Source organism: Dermacentor variabilis, chromosome 10 (genome assembly GCF_050947875.1).
Source record: "Dermacentor variabilis isolate Ectoservices chromosome 10, ASM5094787v1, whole genome shotgun sequence".
In the NCBI taxonomy this organism is placed as follows: domain Eukaryota; kingdom Metazoa; phylum Arthropoda; class Arachnida; order Ixodida; family Ixodidae; genus Dermacentor; species Dermacentor variabilis.
Genome location: NC_134577.1, coordinates 66,745,014 through 66,766,722, shown reverse-complemented (window position 1 = coordinate 66,766,722; position 21,709 = coordinate 66,745,014). Strand labels below are relative to the sequence as shown.

Sequence of the window (21,709 nt, the reverse complement as noted above, 5' to 3'; positions counted from 1 at the left end):
TGGGGGTACGCGCCAGTCTTCGGACCCCGAAACGCTCGCCTGTTCCGGTTCGTTGCTTCGAGACTCTCTTTTTTCTTCCTCCAGTCGCGAATGCACGACTCGTCGACGTCATGCTGTCTTGCAGTAGCTCTGTTGCCGATTTCTTCGGCAGCGGCTATAATCTTTAGCTTCTCTTTCGCTGTGAAACACTGCCGTCGAGTCGCACTCATGATGCCAAAACAAAGCAGGCAAACAGTGCAAACTGGGGTAAGTACACTAAACAGCGCCTAACGCGAGGCTCAACAATGCTGGCCTTTCGTTGGCCCTTCATCGGCTTGACAAGCGTCGATGACGATGGGGATGGCGGACTACACGGGGAGGCCGCCGCACATTGCGGTGAAGCCGACCCCCCGCCCCCCCCTCCCAAGGAAAAAATTCGCAGATAACCCGCACCCCCACTTTTTAAACGCGTTTTTTCACATTTTGGTGCGGGTTATACGCGAATAAATACGGTATTACCTTTCTGTCTTGAAAGCCATGCTTTTCCATGTTGTGGGTGCCAGATGTTCTTGTGAGCGTTGGATATTTCTTATCATTGGACACCACCTGTAGCTGGTGTCAAAATCACAGATCCAGCAGCCTCTGAGTTCTAAAATGTCTTCTTCTAAGTGAAAACAAATTGCTATGTCTCTCTCCAATGATGAAAAGCTTGTGAGGGAATAATCAAGGGTTTTCTATTTTGCATTTTTTGAAGTATGAAATTTGGGGTGCATGTTAAGCAAGGACATTGCATTTTACATTTCTGGCGATGAAAAATGCGGGCATTACAATTGAGTAAATACGGCATTTACTTCTTACACATGTGTACGTTGAACTGGAGAAAAACTTAGACCGTTGAACAGGAATGTGATATTTTCAATTAAGAAGCATAGTCCACCACTCAGTGAACCTCGACTTGTCCTTTTGTGTCCTTCTAACACTAATACACTAAGTGAATCGTTGCTTTACTCTTCCTCGTTTCTGTTTTGCAGGATCTCACGACATCCACTCGATGCGGGACATGCGGGATGCCCTTGGTGCTCTGGGCCCCGTTGACGGACAGAACCCTGAGCTCAACAACCTAACCGTTTCCATGACGGTAGTCCAGCCCGGTGACATCCTCTTCCTCACCTCTGACGGTATCTCGGACAACTTTGACCCCGTTGTCGGCAAGTTTGCCATTGCCAAGCGGAGTCGCAAGGATGGCACGACCAACACGCAGCAGCCGCCTCTGCCCCTGCCCGAGGTTGAGGCACACCAGAGGCATGCACTGACCCTGCTGCGAATGCAGGTATGGCTTAGGACAATTCATGCATGATATTAATGCTTGGTTTAAAGGGACACTCCAGAGAAAACACCGAATCCACTTACGTTGATGAAGTATTCTCGAAGAACCCCATTTTCGCTAACGTTACAGTAATAGGTTGATTGTTAGAAAAAGAAAATGATTGGCAAAAGTTTAATCTTTTTTTAAAATTTTGCAGCATGACCCCAGGGCTGGTATGTCACTGCGTGACGTCACAGATTACGTAGTATTTTCTCGCTTTTCCATCATTGTGGTTCAGTAAAGGTTCTCAAAATTTGCCAGATTCAGTCTCTGGCTTTATTAGAATACAATGTAGTCCATTTTTACCAATAAAGATTTATCTAGGCTCGATAAAATTGCATCAAAATTCTTGATGTCACGTCGAGCTGGTGCGGGAAGTTCAAGGCAGTGTTGCCACCCGTCTCTTGCATTTTTTTCTGGCTTATCAGGCTTGTTCTCCTAATACGAGGGGTGTTCTTTGCTCATGTGGAAGGGCAACTTACTAACAGCTAAAATAATTTTTCTGTTTAGTGTTCCTTGAAAATAATCGCCAGAATCAGTCTGGGGATTCTCAAACTTGGTTCTCTAAACGGTATCTTAAGGGTGCGCAAGCGGTCAGAACGAATCTGACCCCATCCCGTTTCTCCCCATTCATTTCTACAGTTTATAGATTTGGAGATGAAATTATGCGTTGCATTTTCGATTTAACGAAGCCATCGCAAGCTGCATCCACACCTCTGTAGTCTGCCAGCAGCGAGATACCCATGCGGCAGCGGCGTACGAGACTCATTAGGCGATTTATGCGGCCGGCAGTGGCCATGCTGACTGCTTTTAACCGAGTGCCTTTACAAACTTCACCTGCAAATACAGTGTGTAACACGTGAGTGGGAATCAACATAGAAGTCCTGCAAGCTGAGAGCCGCTTTCCTGCCTGGTCGGCTCTTGTTGCCAGTGGATATCCATATTGTCCATTTAGACAGCCTATTTAACACGTGGGTCGTGTTCACGCATTATTTGTGGCTGAGGCGTGTCACCACGGGGCAGTGCAAAATGTGTTCTGATGTGCACACGGGGTGCTACTTCAGGCCTGGCGACGCGGGCATGTAAGCTTAGTGTTGCAATCCGTATATCAAAGATCATCACATTTGTTTCAAAGGTCACATTTGTTTGTGAAAATATAAAATGCACTTTTGTGGGTCCAACACTTACTCTTTGGGATGACGCCGCTTATGGCGCGCGCTGATTACGATCCACGGAGCGGTGCGTTGGGGGAAAAAATGCTTGTCTCTGTATTCACAAAAAAAAACTGTTGGTCTAGTTCGCCTATGATGTGGGAAAAAAATATTAAAAGAGCGCGAAAAGAGCACAGACAATACAGAAGCGCACAAGCGCTCACTTACAACTGATGCATTTCAGGAAAAGGTGAGAGTTGGTGGTCTGCACATGCGCGATAACAAACGTGACCAGAGGTGCTCAAAATAAACAGACTATAGCTCAGCTGGTTCCTTATGAGAACTAAGGACGTTGCCAGTTTAGCATTTCCAGCGGACTGGCTTCACCCTTCCTCAAGTTGACAGATGTGTCGCTAACACAACTGTTTGTTTTTTTGCACGGGCACACCAACTGCCCTTTCATCTTTTCTTGAAATGTATCAGTTAGTGACTTCTTGGGCTACACAATCTTGACCGATTATTTTAAGTTTGTTGCACAGTTAAAATTTTATTCCTTGTCTGTGTATTATTGTGAGCTTCTCATCGAGAGCGATAGCCTTTGAGATTGAAGATAATATGCCAAACCGTAAATAACAACGGCTACACGCAGACTCGGCAGCGGGGCTACTTTGGTTAGGCAGATCCAGAGGAAATGAGACTCTGCTCACCCCTCCATCCTTTTCTTCATTCTCTGTGTGTTTTAATGAGCCCTTATACTAAGTCTGTATATAAGCATATCGGTGGAAAAAGAGAAAGCTGGTGGGGGTTTCCTAAGACCAGAAAGTTTGAAAAGCAGTGCCCTGGTCATTAGTAGAACTGGGAATACTGAACCAAAAATGTTGTACCCGTGCCACACGGGGAAAAAAAAAGACATTCATTCGTTAATGCCTTAAAGGGGCAATGAACCACCCCTTGGGCTTGGTGAAATAAATAACATAGTCCATGGGTAGCATACGCTGCTGTGAACATCTCAGCCAAGTTTTGCTGTTGTACACTGTGCGCGGAGCTCGCAAGCGGATTGCAAAGTCACCTTTCTCACAAACACTCTCGTTTCAACAGAAGGCGCTGTCCTCACTCTCTCCTGGACGCTTTATTTCATCATTCCCTCAGGCGACTGCTATTGGTCAATAGCTGACATCAAGCTGCGGTCGGCTACATGGCTTAGATACCGCGGCCGCCACGAGTCCACTGGCTAAGCGCTCTGCAGCTCACTGAGGACAACTGTGTTTGGCTTATGTTTAGCACATCATAGGCATCAGAGGTGGAATTCGTGGCATCTACGTTAACATCCAAAATGAAATTTGAACTGCGCACCATGGTGACATTTAGAAGGTGGAGCGCTATGGGGCACCCTTGCAGTGCAAGGCATTGAAGAAGGAACGGGAGCACAGTGGAGGCCATGTTTGTCCATAACTGCACTTCTGCTGGACGCACTGAAGTACTTCTTGCGGCAAAGTATTTCTGAAATAGCCTATTTTCACTTCATATGGCTTTCTCTGCTTCGACAAAAAGTGGTTCAGGGCCCCTTTAGGTTCCGTTAGGATATTTCTTTCAGTGGAGCTTCTACATGTCCAAATTTAATGGCATTTGATGTGGTAATGTCGATGACAGCATCTTCTGAAGTGAGCAATTTTAAGGTATTAAATGAAATACAAATATGCATTTACAAGTTTGCTTTGCGCCTTCGAATTATAAAAGCAAGCACACCATGGTGCCGTTAGCTTGCGTTTGTAGCTGCCATTCCCAATGTTACAACCAATCATACCAACTTCAGCTATTCCAAGTCAAATCCAAAGCCCAAAATTAAGATGGTGCCTGGCCTGTCGAAGCCATTGCTACGCTGACCTGAGGAAGTTCACCAGATACAACTGCTTGCAGGAGCATTGTAGTTAAAAGTTATGTATAAATAATTTTTTACATAGTAGAGACCATTGCAAACACTTAATTATACTGCACTGCACAAGCTATGGAGTCGAGGGTATGCATTTCTCAGTCAAATGAATTCTGGTTAACGCATTAGGTAATGAATTATATTAAGGCAAATGATGTTAGGTTTGTCCGTGTGGCATCAAGCAAATAGCATTAAAATTTTCTGCACCCGTGTGGCACTCGTATTACAGGTATAAAGATAGGAGATGACCCAAAATTAAAACACTTTCTGGGATTATGTGTATATCTGCAAATAGTGCAGTCCAAGGACTTGGGGTAGTGTTATACAGGATCTAGGTTCTATTCTTAAATTTTTCAAGTAATTATCAGCAAAATCTCTCAAAGAACATTATTCTTTTTGTTGATAACGGCGATAAGCCTTTAGAGAAAGAGTACTGAAGGCACTCAATGTCACCTTTTGCTGTGGGGGACTACAGTTCCACTGTAGACCTTTCCATAAGGGGGAGGGGGTGGAAAAGCACCTTCTCTTTGGGGAGGAGCATCTTCTCTTTGAACTGTTGTGCATAAATACAGAGTGCACTGCTACGGCTTCTGTAGATCTCTTTAACAGTCCAGAGAGTGTTATGGTGATGCTTTCACTTCTGTGGCAAGCTTTCACTGGAATGTTCTATAGGCCTCCTGATTTTGAAAGTGTGAATAAAATTGACTGCATCTTCCACTTGCCCACTGTCTAAATTTTGTTGTGGAAAGATAAACTTGCTTTCTTATTTCCAGACTATCTATCACTGATGCTTGATTGAAAACATCCACTAATCCATTGGTAATTTGTAGCATAAAGAGAAGCGTTATGCTACAAACTATTTGCTACAGACTAGCAGATATTTTCACTTGCCTAACCTTATGTCGTGATGTATGGCTTGTGTGCCGCCATTTGTAGAAGTGTGGTCACGCTCCTTTGGCTCTTGTAACTGCTACCTAACTGTTGTTCCCCTATCCGTGAGGATTGGTCTGTACCAGCCGTCACACAGCTTCCAGTGCTGTCAGCTGTAGTGGAAGGTGTGGCATCTAATGCACTAACATGATTCTAACACGCACGTTTTCTTCATGAAAATGGGTAGGAAAATTGCCTGTGCGTTACAATCGCACAGGAAACGTAAAACTGCATTCGCGGCCCTGGCAACAGCTTACCGTCAAAGCCGTCAGGCACAGCGTCATTGCCATCACAAAATGGCAGCGCAGCACATTTTCATGACGGTTGCCATTGGTTCATTTTGTGCTCGACTACGATCTGGAGCGGTATTTTTCTCTGTCATTAACTTTAGGAGGTGCTATCACTTGCAAAAGACTTTATGCAACTTGGCACTGGATGCATTGGCGTACGCAGCCACCAGCATTTGTGGCACTTTTCCAAGAACACTGTGGGACACATTCTACAGTAAATCTGATGCAAAGTCAGGTAAACGCTCGTGATTGTAATAGTGGTATATCCATAAACCAGATTTCTTGAGAATGCCACCCCTGTGTGTTTCGTATCTATGGCCAATTAAGTGCAAATGGCAACGGATGACACGCTGCTTTCATTATGAAAGCTCATTTGAAAAAGAAGTTTTCTGTCTGTGAAGATAAATTCTGTGTGTCTCATTTTTATGATCGGGAATTTGGGTGGAATCTTATATTTTTCTTATATAAATCTTATATAAATCTGGGGAATGTCACATTCAGGGGTACGTTTATTTTCTTACTTTCAACTCGAGAAAATTGGGTGCACGTTAGATTCAGGGGCGCCGTAGAATCGTGTAAGTATGGTAAATCTCTGATGTCCTTGACTTCGCTTCCATTTCCATGGCAATCATGCTGTAACATTAAAAGACCTACCGTCAGTCGTATGCATTACACAGCCTGTCCAACTCCATTTCCTCTTAATCAGAGCTAAAATATCAGCTACTCCCATTTACTTCATAATTCACCACTGCTGTCTTCCTTTCTCTTAACTTTACGCTTAGCATTTTTTGTTCCATATCTTGCTGCACAGTTGTCAGCATCTTCTCAAGTTTCTTTGTTAACCTCCAAGTTTCTGCCACATAAGTAAGTACTGGTAGAATGCAGTGATTGTACACTCTCATTTCAAGGATAGCAGTAAGCTGCTGGTCATGACTTCACGCAATTACAGTATACGTAATTATGTTTCACATGCTTTCGGTACGCGCAGGACCTGCTGCAGCAGGGCCTGTACCAGGGGGATGGAGCATGTAGTTCAGCTGAGGACCTTTGCGAGCGTATGGTGGACTTCGCCACCAAGTTGACGGCAGCTAAACGGCGCATCCTTGAGGACCCCGAGCTTTATGCAGCTGACTCTGCACCAGGCGAAGATGCTCGACGGCGGCGCCACCGCGCGGGGCCCCGGCTTGCCATGGTGCCCGGCAAGCTGGACCATGCTTCGCTCGTTGCCTACCAGGTTGGCAGGGGCAGCTCCAATGCCCGCTGCCGTCGCCGGCAAGGCACGGACGTGTACGATGGTCAGGAGGACCGTGCAAACCGAAATGTCCCTTCCACTCCTGGAGAACCAGACGACTATCCCGACAACCTTCCCTATGAGACGACTATCTGAGCTGCCGTCTATGGATGCGATCCATGAGCACTGGGGTGGGAAACAAACCTCCACTTCTCTAACAGGGTGGGCTGGACATTGTGGATTCACCTGTGCTCACTTATTTCCCATGTCACGTAGATTTCGCAAACTGCACTGACTCATCCACTTCGAGGAGGGCTGGGAAGCTATGTGGACAAACCTTCACGCAAGTCAGTCTCATTTGTCATACGATTACAGTTTTGTGCCAAGCATGTGCACAGAACTGCAGCCCCTTCTCTGATGAAGTCTGTGTGGCATGTCTCTTACTGTGCAAGGCATGGTGGGCATTGTCTGGTGGTGACCACCTCTCTTTCTTTGAGAAGCTGACCAGGAGGGTCATGCAAGCCGTTAATGTTTCCTTCACTTCTGGAAAGCTGAATGGCTGCCCCAGGCATTAATATCTCCCAGATGGCCATCTGCTTTATCACTGTTACCAGTTTATGCCAGTGGTTGGCCTCAAATCATCACCCCTCACTTTGACAAAGTGCACTGGACACTTCACTCCTCCACACAGGCTTCTATCGATATCACAGTCCGGCCACCTCCAGGCATACTTGTTTCGGGCACCGGGGGTAGCCTCAGAAAGGAGTCACTTCTTGGAAAAGAATTTTAAGTGCTCACACATTCCAGCATCAAGAAGAAGAAGAAGATGTGTAGGGGAATAGCATTTTATGCTCTTCAGTTAGATGCTCTCATATCTCAGTGCTATTTGTTCTCCGCACGCATTCCCCAAAGTAGTAACCACTGAAGGAACGACTGTAGCAATGAGCCCTTAAGACAATCTGGATAGAAGTGTGCTTACAGTTGCTGAGAGGAGAGTTCACTATGTTTGCACTTTCTCTGGAACACTGGTATATAGCTCACATAAGTGGGTATTTTAAAAAAGGAGCAGAAGGCACAGTGCTCCTAGAGTTCACTAAAGTTGTGTCATCTGCATCGTCAGGATTCGTGTACAATCCCTCGGAGACGAACTAGACGAGTGGGTTCTTCAGCAGCAGAGAGCTGGTTGTCTGGTTGCAGTTGCTCTTGATTGATGCTCAAAACGCTGCACTAACTCCTATATTCAGAAATGCACCTTAACTTGAAGCCCACATTTGATTTGATCTAAATGACACCTAACTTGAGGGTGCCCAGGATGCCCATTGCATTTCTTTCAGCGCATTCATGACATTTGTCATTTCGATCAAGTCAAGCAGGGGCTTCAAGTTAAGGTGCATTTCTGAATACTCGTGCTTTTTAAACCGATCACTTCACCTTCATAAATGTTTTCTCCGGTGCAAAAGGTATGTGTTTGTATGCTTTGACTTGCACAGCCATAGCATGCATTTTGAAGAAAGCATATTTGCGGCAGTAGCAATGCCTTCAGCAGCCATCTGATTACATTTGGATAATGCCTCAAAGTCAATTGACAGTCAGAGTTCCTGTCACAGAGAGATGTAATTTGTACCTGCAGCGATTTATAGAGTGCTTTTAGTGTGATAATTGGGTTTGCTGAAGCATGGCTTCCTCACCATAAGCTGAGTGTGTCTTTACTGGTAGAGTGCATTGTAGATGCAAAGGTCTGAGACACTGAGAAAAGGGGTGTCAGTAGGATCGCTATTTGTTTATATTTGCTGTTGTGGGTTTTTCAGACCTTCCTGCTGTATGGCTGTTCAGTAGCAGTTAACACCGCTGATTGTAGTACAGCTTTCAGTCTGAGTGTTTGTTTCTGAAGGAACCCCATATCATTCGATGAAGGAAGGCAGAAAAGTTTTAAGTGGCTTGCTTTTGCCGACCGCTCTGAATGTGCCATGGTTGTCAGCTCACAGTCACATAAGTATGCCTTTGTGAGAGAAACGTGCCAACAGTAAGGTGTTTGTGAAATAGCGAGAATTATTGCACAGTAAATACCCTTCCCGTCAAAAAGACTTGTGTCCCCGACATTGCACATTTGGTGTCACCTATACACTATTCAAAGTCTGTGTCACCTTGTGTTTGATTATACAACTCACCAGTGTGTAATTCACGTGCTCCGCGAGCATTGCTTTTGTGTGTGTCATGTGGCTTGTTTCTGTCTTTGTCCTAGACAAGGCAGTACGAGTTGAAGTTGCTGATAGCAGTAGCCAGAGGATGTAGAGATGACAGCGGCTATCAGTGAGTACATCCTTCACATGTCATAGCACATGCTTGTCCAACTGTTCTGCTAGCTTCGTCATTGAAAAGTAGCAAGTATATATGCAGTAGAACCCCATTAATACGTTTCTCAAGGGACCATCGAAAAAGAGCATAAAAGCAAGGATAACATAACACTGAGGTAGGCCCCAGGTTGCTGCAGCAACTTCAGAAACAACTCTCAGTGGCTGCCACCACAGCCATCAGATGTCCCTGTGCTCATACTTGTGACCAAAGGCGGCACTTGCTTACCTCCTTATAAGCAAGGGACAGATGTGTTCCGTGACTGTGGCCCTGTTGCACTCTTAAGCTTCCTTCCATAACATGGTTGTATAGCGGTGAAGTTGACTTTAGGGAACCGTCAAAAACTACTGTTGTTTGAAGACGAACCTTATCGGGACTGATGATCACGTGCTTCTGGAATCTCAAGGCAGGGCCATGGGCGGACCCATTGGCGGGGTTTGACATCCTTAGCCATGAGTATTAGCCCCTCCACCGCCACATTTACACAACCGTCGTGTTCAAGAACGACGTCAGATGCAGTAACATTACAGAATGGCAACATATCAGAGGGGAACATACCGTAGAAACCAGAATATAGGTAGAACTTCTTTTCAAAAAACTTGGACAGGAAGTCTTCCCTGTTTTGTATACTGGTAATTTCTTACCGGTTATACTGGCTTTTTAATATTTTTTGGAATTGAAGTTATTGGAGTCAACCTATATTTCAGTTTTTACGGTATTACAGTGGAGTCAGTGGGCTTTACTTCGGGACCGTGAAAACACAGTGTAGCAGCTGGGAAAATGCAGCAGTGAGAAACGTATCAACGGGATTCCACTGTAGCTGGTGCTGAGTGTGAAATAGTACATCCGATGCCGTCATGGCTTCACTTGAGAAGATGGCTCCACCATCAAGACTATCACTGAAGAGAAATAAAGTAGAGTTTCTCTTCCTAAATCTTTCTTGCTCTACGCACCATGTGGTGTTTCCAAGTCCATCGCTTCACCTTGGCAGTTTTCCATAATGTGCATGTGTGTATGGTCCGTCCACGATTCAACACGTTGCCACATAAGCAGCTTATTTTGACCTAATTTAGTGCTGCTTTGTCACGCTTTCATTTCCTCTTGCCTATGCACATGAGCTAGAGTGTCTTGAGGTGTAATTGATTTTTAGGCTTCTTGCGTGCAAGCCCCGAGGGCGTTAAATTGTTTGTTTGTGTGTGTACATGTATGCATGTTTGTAGGTGCTAAAATCACTTATTTTTTTGTTTTCTTTATTAGAGCACTAGATCTGAGGCTGTGTACATACGTTTTTGGATGGTAGGCCTTAATACCTCTATATTAGTTTCTCATGTTCAGTTTTCTTTTTTAAATGTAGGGAATTTTCCTGCTGTGTAGTTGTTTCCTTAATACTCTACGCACTAAATGCTGAAAGAGTGATTAGTTCAAGTGACGACCAAGGGACAAGCTTTTGCCTAAGTTTAGGAAAACCAGATTGGGATCAGTCAATTGATTAATCACGCTCTATCAATAAATTTGTGTCTTTTGGTTGGCAAAACGCCCACATTATTTTTTTTTTAGTTGGCTAGAAATTCAGAGCAGAACATTCACAATACATCTGGATCTCTAGCTGCAGGCTCGCTGGGACTGGTTGACAGCAGGGTCTGGCGCCCCTACGGCTAGCATATCTAAAACCTGCTGTGCCATTTCATGTAATTTTGTTGCTCTGGTCAGTGGTTGTGCATGCCAATCTTCCGTGGTAGCAGTTGAGCTGCTTTAGCATCTTGCGATGCACGATCCTTCATGCGTCTTGTGTTTTGGGGGAAAGAAGACCGCAAGAAAAAAAAGAAAACGATTATCGCTGCATAAATCTGCTGTGACTGAGTGCCGTGCACGTTGCTGTGGCATTCTGGCCAATGTGTGCAGTGCCGCAAACCCCAAGGGCGTAGTGAATTCAGAATTGCTTAAATCTGTGTCTTGTAGGTTTAGCTTTGGATTTGTGCTCTTCGCAGCCCTCGTGTACATTCTCACATGCGCTACTGTATCCGATAGGCAGACGCCGCTAGAGTGGAAGGTTATTTTTCTCTCTAACTCGTAGAAATAGAGTCCGTCATTTGTCCATACTGCGCCATATTTTCGGCATTTTCTCTTTGTCAGTTCTTTGCTAGTTCAATTAAGTGAATAGCACGGAGACAGCCAAGGCATCAAGTTGTTGACCTCTGTAATGGTAACTGAAACTATTAGTCACCAGGTACTAGTAACATGTCTGAGCAAGGCACTTATCCTGGGGTGACTGAATGTAATGTTTGTGCAGGATTTGAGCAGGCAGTATAGGCATTGTGGTGCTGTAATAATCTCTAAAGAAATGCTTACAGAACTATTGCTTTTTCTTTTTGCCAAGTCATGCATGAAAGAGGCACTTGCTTGGAAATTCCAGTGAGTTTTTTTCGCTCTTCCTTTTTTTCTTTCTTTATTATTATTATTTTTTTTTAAAGACAAGGTGATTGAGTCCATTGAGTTTAGTTGTGGTAGCAAATGCTGAATTGTTTTTACGAGTTCCCATTAACAGAAGTCTCTAAAAGCTGTTCTAGATGATTTTATATTTCTGTTTGTTTATAGGCCTCATGCTCTGCACCTTTGAGCAGAACATGCAGCGCCACCTGACAACAGTCAGGGCCAAAATCCAGTGGGATTAACAGGCCCTTGCATAATAGTATATAGCATGAAGCGCCATGATTGAGAGCCGAGTTCCTCACACTTAAAGAAATAGCAGCTGTGTACTTTTGCCTAGGTAATGTCACTAAAACTCTGGAAGCATAAACGGGAATATATATTATTCCAGTAATTTTTCTGTAGAAGCCCTACAACAATGACAGGTGGCAGGGCTTGGTCAAAGCTGCTGATGCGCATCTTTCCATTTATATTCAGGAGGCGTTTACATATCGTCAGGCAGCTGTGGGCAGCATTTTCCTCTAACCTGTCTTCATATTCTTTACCATTTTATGAACAGAAATTCAACTACAAAAATTATGCAAAGAAGCAGTCCATCAGTCAGTGGGGCATTTGCAGAATGAATTTCCTGTTTACCAGGCCAACTGTGATTTTTACCTCCTGGAGTTTAGTGTCAACACATCTTGACAGATCTTTCAGTTGCAATGAAAATTGACAGCGTTTCTTGGGGCGTTGAAATGGCCGAGTTTACACTTTTATAGTGCTCGGACCACAGTAACGTGCGCAACCAACATCCAGACAGTTCTTTTGCAGCACACAATGATGTTAAAGCGGCGGGCGTGGCTCCCACTCCACTGTCGTTTAGTCTGCACGCTTGGAAGGGCCCTTACCTAAATGCTCTGAAATCTGCCGCAGCTGGTGCTGCCTGTCGCTGAGCATTGTACCAGCACACGAGGCCCATAGTGTGCCGTCATTTGATGCGCTTGTGGTTCAAAGTAAGTGTTACATTAAGCGTGTTGGCGCACGCCTGAATTCTCAAATGCTTGGCCAGTTTCTCAATACTGTTCCAAGCGAGCTTTGCTGTGTCTGTTAAAGGTGGACAGCATGGTGCACTTTTAATGCTTTTTCATTTTTCCTAGCACTACATCAGGTTCCTAGAAAACAAAAGGAAAAAAAAAACTGAGGAGCTGTATTAACATTGATGTGCATTGCCACGCACATGAACCCTTTCACTGTAGGGGTTCTATTTAGAAGGGCAGTCCTCCCGTGCTATTTATTCCTTTCGATCTAGGATATTATAAAACAAACACTACAGTTTATTTTTAGTTATGCAGAATGGGAGAAAATGATGCTGGGAATGGCAAATGCTCTCCCTTATGGTCCTTGCGTTCTTTCAAACATGTAAGCATACCGACTGGCAGTGAGATTGAGAGAGTTAATGTGATTGAACAATGTTGCTGCGCAGTCTTTCTTCAGGTTTTATTCCCTTCACCGTATGCATAAACATACTGTATTTTCATAGGTATAACCAGCTCTGAAAACGGAATACAGTATAAAGGGTGGTTTCAAGCTATCCAGAAATTTACCTGTGAGGTGTAATTTCACAGCTGTGTACTCTGCATTGCTTTTAGGATCCACAGCTGTTAAAGCTGTGGTGCCAGTTCTGTCAGGGTCGGGTTATGCACACATAAATGTTGCTGTTTTAACTGCAAAGGTCTTCTTCGTGAGCTGCATGTGTGTGCATGCAAGACCAGTTTGCATCTCCTGCTAAACTCTACATCGTATACGTACAGTCGTCAAATTTTTTTGCAATGCAGGTTCCACGAAAAGCAAAATTGCAGCCTACCTTAAGTTCGCACCGATTAAAACAGTGCAACACTACGTTGGTGACACACACTAACTGTAAATCTCAAATCTAGGTTGTGTGCCATAACCTCGAAAAGTTTGCCTTTATTCAGGTCCCGTGCCCCGTAAACTTATGATGTTGACTTAAGCTTCCTGTTCTTGTCATTATGAAAACATTGGCAGTTTGATGAAAGCTTAGCCTCGAGCCAAGGAATTTGGATCAAGTGGTCTTGCAAACCTTGTTTTGCTGCATCCTTATTTTTTTTTTAGCCCTCTGAATTGTATGTTCTGTTCTTGCATCCTTTCCTTGAAATACTCTTCTTGCCTCTGCGCAAGGTTCAGCAAACAAAGTGAAACACTGCCCTAGAGTTGACAACTCGTTGCATTTTTTTTTTTTTTGGTCAGGGTTGATTCGTGTTGCAGCAGAGAGGGTGCTGCCCTTTGCTATGTAGACACTTGTGAATAAACTTGTGCACCATGGCCAATAAAAGGCAAAAGCAAATGCCAAAGATAGTAATACATTACTTAGTCTAATCACAGCTGATGACACAAGTGTAATCGTGAGGAGGATGACTGTTCTAATTTTTTTCCCTTGTGTTTTCATCTTTTGCCACCAAGTCAAGCACCTACATGAAATGCGAGGTTTTGAACCTTGTGGATAGGTGGCAGCATTTAGAGTTTGCAATATGTAGTTTCAAGCAAGAATATCTTTCTTTAGTCCTCATTTTCAGTGCCTTGCAGATGGTTTCACTGAGTTGTGCGAGATGTGTTTTGCGTTTGTGCGTACCTTGTTAAGCCTTTTCACATGGTGCAGTTTTCTACTGCTGTTTTTGTATCACCATACATCTAAATGGAAGCTTCAACTATCGTTCAGTATAAGCTAGCTTACTTTTAAAATGACAGAAGGCTGAGTAAGTTGCTCAGGGTACATTTTTGTTTGAAACGGCAGGCGTAGAAAACATGGACACGATGAATGAAAAACACAAACACTGTCTATCAGCTCACTCTATTTTCTCTGTTGAGGACAAATGGAAAGAGTTTATTAAATTCAATCGACAAACCTCTTAGTTTGAGATCGTTAGTTGATTGAAACAAAGAAACCAAAGCATGTCACCATGTTGTCTTGAATGGGCCGCATTAACTTCTTTTACACTGCCATTATACAAGTGATTCCACAGAGAAGTTCATCATTCTCATATGCTAAAAACTACTCACCGAAAGGCGTTTGCCTCAAACTTGATGGTGTATGAGCAAAATCGCTAACAAAATCGCACCATGTGAATTGCAGTTTACTCATTTAAACTCATGGCCTCAAATATGCAACCTGCACATTTTGTGAGCATTTGGGAAGTATTTTTATTTCTTTGTTTGCATTTTTATATATGTTTTATCGGCACAGCTTGTAGCGCTTGCAGTTGTTTAGTTCTGTGTGCTGTGCGAGAAATGTTGCTTTGTTTTTGTTTGTGCTTAGAAAGACTTGGGATGTGCAACAGTTTTGCTCCACCTGCTTTCGCATTACTGCTTCGTGTTAAGCTTTCATTGCTGCCCGGATTTTATTGTTGACTCAGCATTTACATGCACATTCCATGCCACCGACAACGTGTACAACTGTGTCGTCCTTGTGATGCTCTCGCTAGTTCACTTGCATCAGTGGTAAGGTGAACTAAGTGAAAAGAATATACAGAGGCAACTATTAATTGCGAAGCTGTCTGGATAGATGGCCTGTGCTATGCTTGTAGTATCCGTTTGATAAAGGCGTTTTTCGAGCTGTGATGTGTGCCAGGCTTCAAGAAAAAGACAGCAGAGGAATGATGTGTGCACCAGGAGATGGTGCGTGTACAGTTTGTTGTAGCTGTTACCCCATTGTGTGATAACCATGCATCGCTTTGTCCACATGCAGTGGCGAAGTGGCTCAGATTCCCAATTGTATGTTACCTTCAGGAGCTGAAATAAAAGCAAGTGCGATGCCTTCTGGATGTTCTCTTTGTTCTTAAAAGGGCAGTAGAGAGAAATCTCTACTTGTAGTTACAGCGGAAAATGGCGTCAATATGAAAAGGACACAGGATGAATGTTGTCTGACAACTGAAGTTTACAGAGCAACACACGAAAGGAAGATGCCACCTCCATTTGCCTACCATTAATACATGTCGTGGAATGAATCTGCAAGCAGCTGCATCTCGCAATCTAACAGAGATATATAGCGGTGTTCAGACACACAAGAGGGGGTTTACTGATGAGAGAAGTAAAGGTCTCACCAAGCCGAATCTGTTTAGCCTCTACCCTAGACAGCTATAACAGTTGACATAAGAAGCATTGATAGTGGTAGTGAAGTATTGCAAAACTGCATGAAGTTAGGTTAGTGCTTTTATCGGTCATATAATTGCAGTAAACATCCACTTCCTAATTAGCAAGGATGATGTCATGCATGCTCAACAACCTCACAGGACCAAATCGCACAGTAGAGAGAGATTGTGGAGTGGAAGGGGTGCTGTCTTAATTCGGAAAAGTGTGACATAACGATGAAAGAAGAGTGAAAATTGTTACAGCATGCAGCAGCGGGCACACAGCGCTTTTACAGAGCAGACCACGGACACAAGCCCAATCTTGTGCAGCACACCGTCGTAGTACCAAACATGGCCTAGTGCTGTCGGAAATCGGCACCAGCACTGGCCTGATGCTGGCATTTCAGCAAGTGCCCAAATGCCAGCGCTGGGCATCTGGAGATCGTGGAGGCTTTCTAAGAAGCGTGCACGAGCTCCGGGTGGTCCGAAAGCCCGTGATTCGGGCCGCAGATCGGGCTCGAACCGCCTGACGTGATCTTGATTCGGGCCGGGTCACATACAGAGCCTGGCTCGAGAACATGGACGCTATGGCAGAATAGTCCTCGAGCTTCACATGCAGAATTTGTTTGAAGAATTAGAAATACTTGTTTGACGCCCGAGTCACTGGACAACTTGCTTTTCGGCAACAGCTTATGCTGCGGTTTTGTGTTTTCCGAATATGCGCTGTAAACCATTTTACAGTGTGTTTTTGTGTGTCTATCACTCACACCCTTACACCCTAAGAACAGTTTACACCCTTTGGCTTGCCCCTTCTGCCACACAAGAATAATCGTCATCTGCCTTGATGCGTTTCCTTTCTTTATCGCTGCAAGCCCGGAACTTTCCAGTGGCGAACGGCACGCGCGTTATCAGAAGGGGCACTCCAAAGGGTGTAAACTGTTCTATGCTGATAACGCGCGTGCCATTCGTTACTGGAAAGTTCTGGGCTCGCAGCGATAAAGAAAGGAAACGCATCAAGGCAGATGACGATTTTTGTGTGGCAGAAGGGGCAAGCCAAAGGGTGTAAACTGTTCTTAGAGTGTACACCCACACTCTTAAATATGTCTACGCCCTTTGGGTCGTATCTTGTCCCACAACAATATACGTCATCTGTCTTGCCTGCATTTCCTTTCCCTAACACTGCGAGCCTGGTACTTCCAAGTCACGAACGGCCTTTGCGTTATCAGCGTGATTGCATTCTCAACAGGCAACACTCTCAGAACAATTTACACCCTTTGGCGTGCCCCTTCTGCAACACAACGATATTCGTCATCTGCCTTGATGCGTTTCCTTTCTTTATCGCTGCGAGCCTGGAACTTTGCAGTAACGAACGGCACGCGCTTTATCAGCATAGAACAGTTTACACCCTTTGGAGTGCCCCTTCTGATAACGCGCGTGCCGTTCGTTACTGGAAAGTTCCGGGCTCGCCGCGTTAAAGAAAGGAAACGCATCAAGGCAGATGAAGATTATCGTTGTGTGGCAGAAGGGGCACGACAAAGGGTGTAAACTGTTCTTTTTTGTGAAGTAGCGAACTCCAAGTTTTCTAGAAAGGAAATGCAAGCAAGGGGATGACAATTATCATTGTGGGACAAGATAAGCCCCGAAGGGAATGGGTGCTACACTTAGAGATACCTTTCGAAGGTGGAATTAATGATTATGATGAACAACGTTATGCCCCGAGCAGCTTGAGATTGGGATGGTAAACCACAAATTTGCACCCTTGAGGAGTAAAAATTGAATTTAACAAGGTCATAAATGAACTACCGTATTTACTGGAGTCTAACGCGCATATTTTTTCCCGATAAAACGGGTCAAAAAATTGCGTGCGCGTTAGAACCGAGTACGTCCAAGTACGACCCTAAATCTACGTTACTATATCGCCATCGGCATATCAATATGGCCGCCTCGTAAGCGCTTCGAGCCCAGCTGCCATAGCTTCCCCCATGTGCTGCAGTACGTGTGCTTAGGCAATGCTTCCCTTGGCTTAGATTAGTGCACCGTCCGTCTTCCCGTTTTCTGCGTTTGCGCTATCAGTATGGAAGTGCCGACTGCAAAGACATGCCGAGTTCATCACGATGCCGCAATTTAAAGGAAAGCGATCACGTGTGCAAAGGCGAACGGAAATGCGGGCAAGACAGATGACTATTATCGTTGTGTGACACATATACACTCCAAAGGTGTAAACTTTTCTTAGAGTGCACTCTAAGAACAGTTTACAGCCTTTGGCGTGCCCCTTCTGCCACACAACGATAATCGTCATCTGCCTTGATGCGTTTCCTTTCTTGAAAACGCCGCGCCCGCTACTTTCCTGTCGGGAATACTATCATGCTGATAACGCGTATGCCGTTATTTACTGGAAAGTACCGGGCTCGCAGCGTTAAAGAAAGGGAACGCATCAAGGCAGATGACGATTATCGTTGTGTGGCAGAAGGGGCACTCCAAAGGGTGTAAACTCTTCTTAGAGTGTGTACCCTTCGTACACCCTTAAACTCCTTCAGGGTGTCTTACAGGTGTTTTCGTCAAAGTTACACCCTATTTAAGACTGCGAAAATAAGGGTGTGGTAAGGGCATTTTGTACGGCATTCCACCCTTAAAGGTGTAAAAGATTTTACAGTGTACTAGGGTAAGCACGTACGTTTAATTAGCTTTTTTTAATGCGGCATGGTAAGTAAAATTTCATATAAATTATGAAAAAAAATATCGTCACCGCAACGAAGCCCTAGCAGTGTAGGGCCGGGCTCGGCAGGGGCCTCAAGCTTTTTTTAATGTCAGGCCTGGGGGGGGGTCTGGTCGCACTCGCTGTTCTTCAACGTTGGGCTCAGCCGGGCTTTTCGTGCAAGCAGCGAGCCCGGTCTCAGAAATGGGGTTCGTGCACAGCTCTGCAAAGTTCTAAACTTCCACGCACATGCTCTATTCGTACCACGACAGTGCGACATCGCGCCGTTGTTTGCTCGTGCCTCGAGTGCTATTGCTATCGAGTCATGCATGCTCTCAGACTTTTACGAAATGGCAACCCCGCGGAGTCAGAATGATTCTGGAGTCATTCACATTTTCTGACACCCGGAATGGAATTGGAGCCTGGGATTCCGGTGTGGAGTTGAAATGAAAAAAACTGTTTGAGCGCTAAATGCTGATTTTAAGCAGGACTATATACAAAGCCGGTAAATGGGCCAATTAGGCTAGACTTCGCCAATTATTACTTAATTTTTTATTCAATAACGTCTTTCACTATGTACCTATAGGTGACTACCTCTGCCTCAATAATTATAAATGCACAATACGGTATTCCTATATGGTATTTCACACCCTTCACCCTTCGTTGACCCGGAATCTTTTCCTTGTTGCAATGTTGAAGTCATTTAAAGACAAGAGCTTTTAGTTAGAGTGAACTCCTTACCTTTTTGTTAACAGGTTATTAACTCCTTAGTTTTAGTGCACTACTTAACTAAGTTGTCAAGAGTTATTTGATTTAGAAAGAGTGTGCCTGGTGTACAGCATATGGATGCCGGCCGAAAATGGCCACGTTGCAAATGGTGGCATCCTGCGGCAGCCATCAGGGATATATATAAAATGTAAAATTTTTTTTTTACAGTTCTCGATGACAGCGCATGCGCAATAACGTTCCTGGTGGTTTGTCTCTAAACATATACTTAGTCGCAAGTGAGCGTCTTTCCTCCTTCGCCTTCATTTACACACCTCTGCGTCTCTTTAGCGAGAGAGAAAGTATGGTTTGCAGCGAAACTAGAGCGCCTGACGTGCTTCGCTGCTCGAGGTGCATACACTTGCGAGATCGTCTTATCACCGTCTCGGCAGCCATTTTGGCGTACCGTCGCGCTGCCTGTAGTCGCTGGATGGATGGATGGATGGACGGAAAACTTTATTTGGTCCTGCAAGTAATAATAATTAACCACTAAGCGGGCCGCGCCCACGTCGGGACCGGAAGGCCAAGTCTCATGGCCACGTCGTGAGCCTGCTGGACAGCCCAGAATTGTTCATCCAGGTCCGGGCTGCGAAGTGCAGCCTCCCACCTGGACGCGTCCTTGATATAATCGCTGGAATGACCGATATGACAAAGTTGTACACATTCTTTTTTTTTTACTTGGATTCATAAGTAAGGCTGGGCAGCACAACTTAACATGGACGGCAGGAACGGGAAAAAAAAAAAAAAGGACAGGACATGCAATATGACCTACTGTGTCGCGATTTACAAGATATGGGCGGTATAGATGCCTGACTCACGCGGCTACCAATACGCATAGAGGTACTGTCAACGGTGCTGTCAGGCGTTATAAAAAGGAAATCTAGTATATTTATTGTTACCACTAAAGAAAAAGCAATATCCGGGACATTTGATCGTCCCGACTGCATGGGTCAAGCCGGGTCGCGGAACATTTGCTGTAAAGTCGAGACTGCACGCATCCGGCTCAATTCGGGACGATTCCACGCCGGCGCTCGCGTCGATATGGAGAAAACTAGCGTACGAAGAATCGGCTTACATAACTACCGCTACATATGTACTGGTGAACGCCTCTGTTAATTACTAAGGGATCACGCCATGAAGCAAAGACGCTAATTGAATATAATACGCGCTAAGCGCAACAACCCTTCAATAAAAATCGCGCCTCTTCTGGGAAGCGGCGCACGTTACTAAACCAGTGCCTATAGTGATCGAAAGACGCGATAACGAAGGCACTTGGTTTCGCAGACGGACACAGCGACCGTCGCGTGAGGCAAGCGGTTATCTTTCTGGAAGCGTTCGGCTATTGGCTTACGTTTGACCAGTCATCGTCAATCGTTTCTGTACATTTCTTTTTCTTTTCTTTCTTCCGTCAAACGCATCGAGCACTTCTTCAGTGTGCCTATAGCTTTTACCCTTTTCTCGACAGCCCCGGCTGAGCTGTTGCTATCAGCGGCAGCGCGCTTGACCCGAAACTCGAACGTGACTGTGCGTAACGGCGGTGACATTTAGAACGATGCGAGCGCCCAGAATACCGCCGGCGCGCTGGTGGAGACATGCGACGTTGCATGCGGCGTTTCGAAAGTTGCATCACAGAGAAAGGAATATGGTTGCATTTCGAAGCGACGGGGTGCCGGGTGGCCATGGAGCGCGAGTGTCTGGGTTGGCGGATGCTGCCTCTCGAAGCGACCGAACGGCTCTTGCGGAAACACCTCGGCATAACGTCTCTTCGAGGCCTCCTGAACGCACACGTAAGAACGTTATTTCTTAGTTTTAGATGGACTACGCATTTGTGTGGACAAATGAACGTGCATAATTGAAGGAGACGCTTTATTGCGTAGAAGCGGTTAACTCGCACGCTGACTTGGTGTGGTCGTGGGGAAACGTGATGGAGTGATGTTTTCAACTTGTCTAATTGTAGTACATCGTAACTTACAAGTTCTAGGTCGTAGCACGTCTAAACAACATCAATTTCCGCGTCTTACTTTGTGCAGTGTGTCTCTCCTTGTTTCTTTTTTTCTCTATTCTATTCTGTTAGTTGCCAATAGTGCTCGAAAACCACGTAACAAGTTGTCTAATAAGCTGCTATTGTGCATTTCTCAACTGTGGTTGAATAAGTAACGTCGCCGAAGTTAACGTTTCGACGAGAGGACTTGTGAGGGCCTCGCCTGCGCTGAATAATACAAATCGCTTTTACCGAAATGGTGGTTCTGGCGACTTTCCTTGTTCGAGCACTGTTAACATCTCAAGCTTCCATCTTGCTTTGAACTTCTGTCTTGCTTGGAAGCTACACTCGTGAATCATAATAAACCAGTCGTAGTCGTGACGTGCATGATATATAGCTTTGTTCCACTCGCCGCAGTAACTCTGTATGTATGTGGTGGAGCTTGTGGGCGTAAGGTCAAAATGCACTTGCAGTCTTTTTGTGGG

General features: G+C 44.9%; 1 protein-coding gene across 1 annotated transcript in view; it reads left to right on the top strand.

Moving 5' to 3' along the window:
- Nucleotides 1–15,472, top strand: part of LOC142560671 (PP2C-like domain-containing protein CG9801) — a 63,692-nt gene extending 48,220 nt beyond the window's left edge. Inside the window, exons 7-8 of the mRNA XM_075672920.1 lie at nt 1,011–1,309; nt 6,635–15,472. Of these exons, the coding sequence (XP_075529035.1) occupies nt 1,011–1,309; nt 6,635–7,033 (698 nt within the window). The 3' untranslated portion in view covers nt 7,034–15,472. The remainder of the gene's footprint in view (nt 1–1,010; nt 1,310–6,634) is intronic.
- Nucleotides 15,473–21,709: the final 6,237 nt, after the last annotated feature.